The 10950-nt window shown below is 36.5% G+C and overlaps 1 protein-coding gene across 2 annotated transcripts; it reads right to left on the bottom strand.

Moving 5' to 3' along the window:
• Positions 1–1100: 1100 nt before the first annotated feature.
• On the bottom strand, positions 1101–10809 carry chodl (chondrolectin). 2 transcript variants are annotated; one of them, XM_053487350.1, is made up of 7 exons: positions 10580–10809; positions 7462–7792; positions 7216–7373; positions 5464–5514; positions 5339–5395; positions 5129–5225; positions 1101–1958 (listed from the first exon to the last, which is right to left on the bottom strand). In XM_053487350.1, the coding sequence occupies exons 1-7, from the start codon at positions 10662–10664 to the stop codon at positions 1874–1876; spliced, it is 864 nt and encodes a 287-aa protein (XP_053343325.1). In that variant the 5' UTR covers positions 10665–10809; the 3' UTR covers positions 1101–1873. The 2 variants fall into 2 exon arrangements, with proteins under 2 accessions (XP_053343325.1, XP_053343324.1); XM_053487349.1 differs by having other exon boundaries at positions 5309–5395; positions 10580–10808.
• Between the last annotated feature and the right edge of the window lie 141 nt (positions 10810–10950).

Here is a 10950-nt window from a genome sequence, read left to right as displayed (position 1 = left end):
AGTAATATGGTGAAGAAACACAAAGCTAGAAGGCATGGTGTAAAGTGCTGACTTCATACCTGGATTCGTTTCAACATTCCTGACTCTCTCCTGTGCTGTTGTGATTAGTTGTACTTTACTGGCTGTCAATCAAATGTGCAGATTAGTATATGATGCCATGCCTACACGACAGCTCTGAGATCAGCCCATATCAGCCCATATCAGCCAGTTTTAGCTGTTTTTGAACAATTTGTTTATATAATTCTGTCTTTTAATAAATAATTTAGTGTATGTTTTGTATAACACTTATGTGTTATACACTACCATGCAGCTTCGATATTTTAGACTGAACTCAAATCACATGACTTAGACTTGAAACTCGTTAAATATCATTTACAGAAGGAGTCTCCAGTGTCAGTAACAGGCTGGGTTCTGGCAACTTTTGCTGCCTTGTCAAAAAATGCTACCATAGCATGACTCCAACATTAAGTAGAGAATGATATGAAACTTTATTATGAAATATATTTATTGTAGAATTTAGTAATAGTATATTCTGCCAAATATTCCCTTATCAAATAATGTTTCCAGTATATAATCAACAGAATTAATGAAATAATTCCCAAGCTTGTTGGAACCATTAGGTAGCAAAACATGATGGGTAGCGTGGGTTGTCAGATCAAAAAATCTTCAGGACAGTTTATAGTGTTTACACTTTTTAGTTTTAGGCCTTATTTAGAAAAAGTAAGAAAAAATGCAAGCGGATGAATGTGTTGTTCTTTAATATTAATTAATTGTAATTGTTGACAAATTGCTGTAGTTGAAGAGGAATAAAACACTTCACATTATGCTGTTATTAAAAAATAATAAACTCTTACAACAATTACAATTAATTGATATTAAAGAACAACACATTCATCCGCTCGCATTTTTTTTCTCTTTTTCTAAATAAGGCTTAAAACTAAAAAGTGTAAACACTATAAACTGTCCTGAAGATTTTTTTTCCTGTAGTGGAAACCTTGCAGCCTAATCTGACAACCCACACTACCCATCATATTTTGCTACTTAATGGTTCCAACAAGCTTGGGAATTATTTTATTAATTTTCTTGATTATATACTGGAAACATTATTTAATAAGGGAATATTTGCCATATAACTATTACTAATTACGATGTACTGTAGCTCCAATAAGCATTGGGCGCCATTAGACAACATTTCAGTTGATTATTTTCCTGTAACAGCACACCGTCGAGTTTGTGTTTCTCTCTTTATACTACAGTTAATCACTAATGCTTAATGTTGAAAGGGAAATAATTTAATGTGAAAATTGTGAAAAGTTAAACTTAGGACTTAATATTTGATGCTAACAAGTTCCCTGGGATTATAAAATGTAAAAATAAAAGCTCTGATGCTATTATATAAGCATTGTTAACCTCGCCTTTTTTTTTTCCTGGCATGGAGGAATTTTCAAACTGGCTCGACTCTTCATTTCATTTCAGCTGCCACTTTAAACTAATCTCCTTACGTGGATCCTGTAACGGCTTTCACCCGTCTTAATTACAGTAATTGAATTGCTCTCTGTGTTTGCTGCCAATTAGCTGAAGATTTCCTTCTGCGCTCTCTGATGGCTCTCTCTGAGGGAGGGAAGGAAACGCAGAGCAGAAGGAAAGAGGATACGCGTGAACCGTGAAGGCGTGATTACAGATTGTTAGGTGAAAAGGAAACCTAGATTAATGAAATAATTAGAGAGATTCATTTCAGGACACAGCAGCAAAAATATCACAGGAGTCAAGTGGATCACGATGTTAAGACTGAGGTTTTTCGTTAGAAGACCACGTACGAGTGTGGAGACCATGTATCATTTGTGTAAACTGTAAAAGAGTAAAGTAGTTTCTTTTACACCTCCATTGCGCTGTCGGATTTTGGCGTCTTGGAGATCCAGAGTGTCGACTGATCCACTCTCGTTTTCGTCTGCGGTTTTCTGTCCAACATAAACGAAAGAGAAAAGTGAATAAAGTGTATAACAAATCCCTATTAATATACCCTAATCCACTGTATGTACAGATGTACCGTAAATGGTTTTAAGCAATCGACAGGAAGTGATGGTTTCATCACTAATAACAAATTACACATCAGTTATTAATAGTGAAAAAGGCAACCGTTCATATTTATTTATTTAATGATGGGTAAATATTCATAAATTTTTATGTGATTTCATTTTTCCACACTTTTTTCTAATAATGTAAAACCTACACAGCACATGTTTCAGTTCCTAGAAATAATACGTGATTAAATTAAATTAGAGGAATAAATCCAGATGTTTCAAATGTAATATTCTCCGATTATTACACTGAGCACTGGAGAGACAGGGATTGTAAAACAGAAGCCTCGCATCTGCTTTTGAGCTGAAGGGCGTTTACCCCGAGGACTTGAACGCACTCCAGGAAGCCTTTTACTGCACAGAGTCAGGCTTGCTGAGTGACTAGAAATCTGTTAAAAACACATCACTCTGTAGGAGTTGCTGGCAGAATATAACAAATTACATACATAAAGCCCTAATGCCCTGCCAAGGATGCGGATTTGGGGGGTTAGAGGGTGTATTCATGGGCTATGCTTTATAGACTATTAAGAGACAGAGATGAAAATTTGCTTGCTTGATTTTTGGAAATTTCTCTGTAAACACAAGTCAAATGTATTCCAAACATTTCTGCCTGGTAAGTTCTAACATAAAGGTATATGACATCATGAAAATAATGAGTTATATATGATATAGAACCATTAAATATAAAAACAACCCTCTTATGCTCTCCCTAGTAATGTTGTTAAAAACATAGCAGTTGTTATCCTGATTCCCTTTAAAGTGTAAATGCTTTTAAATTCATAACGAATGACCTAGCCTTGTTTGTATAACGCAGGTTCTATTTATTTATTTATTTACTTTTTTAAATTTCCTTTAATGTCTTATTTATGAAATATGTGCTCATTATTTGACAGGTAATGTAATGGGTTGTCAAAGATGTACAGTTGAACCTTGGACTGCAAGCATATAATAAAACATTCATAAATTAAGAAATAATAGAAACTCACATCATTCGTTCCACAGCCCAAAAAATAAATACATAAAAATAATTAATTCAAAATATAAAGTAAAAATAAAACAAATGAACCTGCACTTTATCTTTAAAAAAAAGTAAAAATAAATCCCGACAGATAAGTGTTTCCGTTTGTGTGCGCAGACGCTGTGTGTGTGTGTGTATGTGTGTGAGGCTAAAGTAAGAGGAGAGGAGGAATGAGAACCTCCCCCTCTCCCTCTTCTTGTCTTACACAGTAACACTTATTTACACACACTAACGGGAACACTGCCTTATCGGAAAATTTAAAAGGAACATCTCTAATGACACTGTGAGTGAGGGACACACTAACGAAATCACTGCTGTAAAGTAAACAAATCAACCAAATAAAATAAAACAAATCAACCTGCACTTTACCTTTGAAAAGAATAGAGTGTGTGTGTGTGTGTGTGTGTGTATGTGTGTTAAGGCGAGAGGTGCAGAGTGACACAGACAGAGAAAGAGAGAGAGAATGGATCTTTAACCTCTTTAATCAGACTTTCTTTCGCTTGCCACGCCCACACACACGTGTTATAATAAACAGTACACAAACACAAATTAAAAGATGTTTTACGCGTCCACGCATGGTCACAAGTGTTATTGTAAACAGTACACATGCGCACAGATGTTGATTATACCAGTAAGAGACGCGCACTAGGCCCGAGCAGGGGAGACGATTACACCAAATTCCACAGCACAAGAAAAAGAAAAGCCATTAGCTTAATTGTGGTCATGTGATGCTCGGCGTCAAAACATGAAGCGCATGCATGCTACATGATACTCGTATTCGTAAATCAAAACTTGCTTGTTTTTCAAGTCGAAATTATTACAAATTTATGCTCTTCTTGCGGAATGCTCGCAAACAGTGTTACTCGCGATCTGAGGTTCCACTGTATTACTTACTTAATCTTCTTTCTTCTTTTCCTTTTTTTCCTAAAACTAATAATAACTTAACTAATAATTGTGTTGCACTAATGCTCTTTGAGGTGCCACCATGGCGTAGTGGATAGCATTGGGGTTAGAGTTAGGGTTAGGGTTAGGATTTGATCCCTGCCTCGGGTCTGTGTGTGTGTGTGTGTGTGTGTGTGTGTACATGATCTTCCCATGCATATAGGTTTCCACCGGATATTCTTGTTTCCACCCACAGACCAAAGATAAGGCTAATTGCCATTTCCAAATTCCACTTGTGAACATGAGAAATTTCCCTACGGGGACAGTAAAGAATATCTGATCTAATGTTTAAAAACAAACCAACCCATAGCATGTGCATGGACTCATGTCACCTCTAAAATATTGCTAGGATAAGAAACATAAAGTCCCTACATGCTGCAGAAAAACTAGTTCATGCTTGTGTTACCTGTGTTTAGCTTGGATTATTGTAATGCCTCACTGTGCTGTGTGGGTGTTCTACTTAGTTGAGAATGCTGCAACGAGAGTCCTTACTAGAACCAGAAGATATGACCATATCACCCCTATTCTAACCTCACTGCAGTGGCTCTGAGTCAAAATTTCCAATTTCCACACTGATTATAAAAATCTACTGTTGATTGACCTGGTATTTTATGATCAACCACAGCTACTTTGATGAGAAGATGCAGGATGTTTGTTGGTACAGCATGTAGTGAAACCTACAAAGCTCCACAGTTATGGAATACCCTGCATATTAGTGTTTGGGACTCTTTTTTGGGATTTTTGGATGCTGTCTCCCTGCCAGCCTTACATATTCACTCAGTTTTGTTAACAGTGCAGTGCCTGGGTGCTTTTTGTCCCAGTGAGCCCTCAAGTCTGTGTTTGAAATTTTTAAAAGCACTACACAAATGAAATTAAATGGAAGTGTCTAAAATTCAGAGCTGAAGTTTCTGAGACTTTTTTTGTAATGATGATTAATCAGAAAGTTCCATGTTTGTGAGTGCATGCCCTTTATTGCTGTTTTACCACTTTAATAATCAGCAGATTTGCTGCCTCATTTCGATAACACTTTGAGAGTATAATTACTGTGAGGCTCTGCTGTCTGTAATGTGAGTACATGATTTGTAATCACCTCTTGCTTAGCATCTGGAAGCAGCACGTCCCAGAGGCCACGAGAATGAGCAGGAGCAAAGGAATGGTTGGGATGATGACATAAATCAGCAGCATACCTACGGAAACAATATATTCTGTGATGAATATCTGATATAGCGTGGTTTCAACGCTAACGGAAAACACTAATGAGCGATATTACTTGAGTGTCCTGCCACTGTGACATAAAGACCTTTCTCTTCAAAAACGTCAGGTGTTTTCGTCTCTTCTTCATGTTCTGGTGAGAGATCTGGCGAAAGAGGCAATCAATATGCGTATACGTGAAATCACATGATCAAAGATTCAAGCTCGGCTTACCTGTGTCACGATTCACTGGTCTGTCTCCGTGCTCCTTCACCAGGTGGCTCTCTGTATCAACAAAACCACTGCATTGTTGAATGCACAATTCTGATTTGTCCAAAAGTGATGAATAATTTTGAAGCACAAAGTCAGTTTTCCACAACAAGAAAGTCTTACAGACATCTTCCTTTGTAGTTTCTAAGTAATGCAACTGTTGTTGTTTTTAAATAGAAATAAAAGACAATGGTGAAGGAACAGCTGTTAAGACCTGCTATAGCATAAATGGCGACAGGAACTAACCAGTCTTACAGATGTTCCACAATAATACATGTAGCTATAAAATGGATAAAAAGCATAAGCAGACATTGTTATGAACGGCAAATTTCTGTCATATAAGAGCATAATAACACACTGTTTTTGAAAAATAATTAATAGCTCTTACTTTTTATCACACCCTCAGGCGGTGCTGGTCAACAGGCAACTGTTTCGCCCAGGCCAGTAGGGGGCCCCCTTAGGGCTGACAAAATTATGTATCATTTTTAATATAATAGTGACAAATACTGGTTGCAAATTTTTTGCTTAGGGCCCCATCAGATTCTAGAATCGCCTTTGATCATACCAACATGTCATGGATTATTTTCTCGAATGTTTTATTCCTTACTTAACACCAAAATGACTGACATGCAAATAGGCCCTGGGCATGTTTTTATGTTATTTAGTGGTGCTTCATTTAAGTGTATTTCAGTATATACGTTATCTACTGTAAGTATGTGTTTTCAACATATGGATACAAAAAAAATACAAAAATCTCTTCTGGATTTTATGGTGAAGAAACATTTTATTTAAATATGTACCATGAGTTTTCTATCATAACGTTGTGTTGATGGACGGCACAAAACACAAGCTGATGCAAAAGATTCTCTGGCTGTGGTTGTCAGCTCACATCCAAAACTCTAACACTCGAACAGTGTACTTGTATGAAGTATAGAAAAGAAAAATCGCACATAGGATTGATTTCCACTTGAAAACTGTGCTCACACTTGATGTTTTTCTGGAGTGAGTGCTTGAAGCTTCACACCGATAATAGAAAAAGATAAAAAGGTTTTTTTATTTATTTTTTTTTTTTAGAAATGCTCTGCACTTTTGTTTGAACTCCTGACCAATCAGGTAGCAACACAAATTATGGGTGAGAAAATTGAGTCCTGTTAGTGAGTTTACTGTATATGAGCATTTTTGTATGATTAGATCATTTGGCTAGTACTCAAACATGGCAATGCAACAGCAACAACTATTCAGGTCAGCCAAGGAAAATAGGCTTGTAGAATAACGCATATACTGTAGATATGTTTGATGCAATGGAACGTCCACAAAATAAGTCAGCTACTGTTATTACTTACGCCATAGCAGCTATAAACGGTCAGTCCTTCACCAGCTTGCTTGTTTTGTTATACTGTAGAAAAGCTAAAAGTCCTCTTCCTGAAGACTTTTCCGTGGTTGAAAAAATTATATAGACTGTTACAAAGTGCTGACGCTGGAGACTCCTTCCAGGAATGTTACATTTTGTCAGCTTATCATTAAGCTTGTATTACATAGCTCATTTGGCCTTGTCAAAAAGCTGTTACTATGGAAACCATAACAATAACAGTTATCTGCTTTTCACCCGAAAAATTATTTATATAAACAACGCGTCTTTAATATGTTCTCCAGCATGTGTGGTTTCTCTACACGATTTCCAGACTGTGTTGTCATTTTCATGCTGTCGTACCATACCTGGCTCGTACTTGCAGATGAAATTGTGCTTCATGTTGCACCTGTCGTCGTTCCACTGATAAAGATACGGTCCTCCTAGACCAATCTGAGCGGTGGGCTGGTGGTACATCACTACACATGCCTCCCCTCCACAGGACGGCTCATCGAAGTACCAGTTCCTATTGGACCAAGATGTATAAATGATAATGAATATTCTGAGCTCAGCACAGACATATATAGTAGGTGGAGAACATCTAATCCGCACACCTGTACTGAGATACACTTTCATCTGTCCATTTGTACAGATCTGGACAGGAAGTATAGCTGGCGTATTCCCCTGGACTCTCCCTGTCCACACGAGTCAGACCGATCCAGAAATCTCCATCGGCAATACCCGGGCCTGAGCTGGACCTACTGAGATTCTGCAGAAGGTGCTCAATGTGCCGTTGTTCAGAGACGTTCTCCACACTCAGGAGTGACCCACCGTCCACCTCACACACTTGCTTAGCTTCCCAGAAGGCCACGCGGCTCGATACATCGCTGAAGTATGCGATTTTATAGCATGGCTTCTCAGGGCCGCCATGACACACAGTCTGACCTAAAGGAAGTTAAAAGCACCTAATATTTTAACACAAAAAAACGTATAAACATCTTAACACTTTTCCACTTATTTTACATGAAACGTGACTTTTTTTTCTCTATGAGTATTTTTAAAGATTATAAACATATAAACAAATCAACATTCTAACTGATCAGGTTGGATTTGTTCTAACCAAGCCATCCATTCATTCTTTACATCATCTTTATTAAACATTTCAAAGATTGGATCCCAATTCTATCTAAGGAAAAGTAGGCTTTAAGTACACACAGACATATTCAGACACTTGTTCACACCTAGGGACAATTTAAAATCACAACACCTCCTACAGACAAGGGAAAACTTGAGAACCTGGAGGAAAAACGTATCAAGGGAACGCACACAGAAACTTGGCACACACACACACACACACACACACACAAAAAAAAAGGGTAATATAATATAGAAATTTAAAAATAATTAGAAATATTGATTCAAGACAAATTCATCACAAAATAATTAGCTAATTGGGTCTGCTTAGGATTCTTTGGCTCATAATGTGGAGCTAATCTAAACTGTTCTGTTATTTAATTAATTATTTCGATTATATTTCTGCCAAATAATATGTTTAATGTGCCTATTGAACTGGTAAATGTATATAATTTTCCTTTTGTTCTTCAGTCAAATGCAGTGACTTCATTACAATCAATAACAACAAATAGACGTATCTGTTTCTTAAATACTTGGACTAATTCCCCTTCCCCACCCAAAAAACTCTTCTCAGCTGCATTTGACTGATGGCACTTAGTTTGTAACCTAGTAAACCAGTGTAGGTATTTATCCAGTGACGGAAACTTCAAAGCCTTTTTTTGTAAGTCGCATCTACCAAATGCCTAAATGTAAAGAGAAGCAAAAAATTATATATTTTTTTAGCATTCTTTTGAGATTTATATATTAACCAACTCATCTGTGCATTTTAAGGATCTCGCTGAGACTCAAGTGTTTTCTACATTTTCTCTGCAAAATCAAGAAATTCCATATAGTTTTAATTTCCAAACATTAGAATAACAAAGAATCTACAACATACAGTATTTGGGAGAAATCATTTTGTAAAATGCTGAGCATGGTGGTGTGCTCTTGGAAGAGAAAGATAACCATGATTAATCCATACACTCTTAAAGTCTAATAACAACGTTAGCTCACTGCCCGAGAGGTACTTTAAATAATTGCCTGGTCCAGATCTGCACTATCATCACTTTAAAGCCAGTAATGCACAGGAGATACCTGGGCAAAATCAGACTCAGCTAATCTCCCCCCAACCACCATCACACACACACACACACACACACACACATGCGTCTGCAATAAATTTATCTTCTTTTTCTGTATTCCTCAATCTCACAAATCACACATTTGAAAGCTAACTTCCCATCCTCAATAAATCTCACTTGTACAGCACAGCATCGTGTTATACCTGCTTTGTTCGGGACTCGGCGGGTATTAATAACACAGCTTTGCTCTTTTACTCTTAAACGCCCACTGGTCCACTCCAGTCCAGAAAATTCAGCTTAATGGATTCATCACAGGTTTTAAGCACTGAGATTATTCACACACCCACGCACGGTTGGGCTGTTCGGGGGGGTGGGGGTATGGGGGTGGGCGGTTTGGGGGTTGTTGTCCTTTGAATTATTCTTATTACAAAATGACATGTTCACTATACAAGATAAAACGGTGATTAAAATGAGTAAGGTTAGTAAATAAAATGTTTATTGAGCAAAACAATGAATATTGCAAATGCATTCTATTTATCATGAACCATTTGTGACCCAGTCTGTAAAAATGCATTTGTGATTTGTCTTTTTTCTCTGTAAATAAGTCTACATATATTTTAGGTTAAAAAAAAAAAGGAAATTACAAAAATATTACATTACCTAGATTTTCAAAGACTGGGTCACATTTATTCCAATTATTATACTTTATATATATTTTATATTTTTTTATATTAAAAATATTTTAAAATATTTAAAAAATGTGGGTTTTACATAAATAAAAAAATAAAAAAATAAATAGTCAGATTATCTTTATTACAAAATGACACATTAACTATACAGTTCATTTTGACAACTTAATGCTTTCCTGCATAAATTATTTATGTAATAATTTAGATTCTTTAGATTCATTATTGTTTACTTAAAAAGGTACGATATACGAATATTGGTTCTGACTAAACACTGGACACTATGAAATAAACTTTAAAATTCAAAAATGTAATGAAGACTATTTAAAGTTAGTTGTTTGTATGTTTATTTGTTTATAAAATAAAAATTCCAAGCAGGCAGATTTTGGGACTGATGTATGGTGCAAAGAGGTAAACAATAATAATAATAATAATAATAATAACTTTTTTCACAGAAAACACTATTATTAACTGTTTAAACATACATAAAACATACATATTTATATATCTATATAATATTTATATATCTAAAGCAGAAGCAAAACTTTGTACTATTATTTTTGTATGTTAAAAGTAAATAGTAAGATCAATTAATACTCTAATGAGCGACAAAGGTTTGTTTTTTACAGTAATGATCAGATTTTTAAGTGATTTATAGCAACATTTTACGAAAAATATATTTTTTTAAACTTTAAAATTATTAAATAATTTTAGTACTAATAATAATTATTATTATTCTTGCTGTTGTGCAGCAGGTGAGTTAACGGAGCAGGTAAACACTCTACAGGTGTAACCGCAAGTAACCCCGCGTGTCGGTTTATTGTTTAAAAGTAAAAAGTCCGTTAACTCACCGCTCACCACGCGCGCTCCGCTGCAGCTCGCGACCCAAACTGTCAAACCGCACAGGACCCCGAGCGCTGTCGAGTGCGCGCGCATCCTGTCCGTCTAACGGTTCGCTTTAACGCGGAGAGCCGGTAACTCCTGCGTTCTCACAGCGGCTCACTGGTGTCACTCCTGATATTTCATGGAGCTCTAAACTGGAGAAGGGCTGCATTAGAGAGAGAGAGAGAGAGAGAGAGAGCGCACGCGAGAGAGAGGGGTGATGGGGACACGAGCGCGCGCGTCATCCTCACGTGCAGATTACTGATTTGAATCGAGCGCGTGGTGCCTCACATATTTTACCTGAGTTTTTCTTCTTCTTGTTTTTTCTTCTTTTTTTTTT

The sequence above is a fragment of the Clarias gariepinus genome, chromosome 26, assembly GCF_024256425.1.
Source record: "Clarias gariepinus isolate MV-2021 ecotype Netherlands chromosome 26, CGAR_prim_01v2, whole genome shotgun sequence".
Taxonomy (NCBI): domain Eukaryota; kingdom Metazoa; phylum Chordata; class Actinopteri; order Siluriformes; family Clariidae; genus Clarias; species Clarias gariepinus.
The sequence above is the reverse complement of the archived record's forward strand: the minus strand, read 5'-3'. Positions and strand labels throughout refer to the sequence as shown.

Coding starts and splice junctions, on each gene's coding strand:
- chodl (XM_053487349.1), bottom strand. CDS start 10,664: ATGCGCGCGCACTCGACAGCGCTCGGGGTCCTGTGCGGTTTGACAGTT. Junction 7,374..7,461: donor GAAAGTGTATCTCAGTACAG/GTGTGCGGATTA, acceptor TTGGTCCAATAG/GAACTGGTACTTCGATGAGC. Junction 5,396..5,463: donor ACCAGTGAATCGTGACACAG/GTAAGCCGAGCT, acceptor CTCTTTCGCCAG/ATCTCTCACCAGAACATGAA.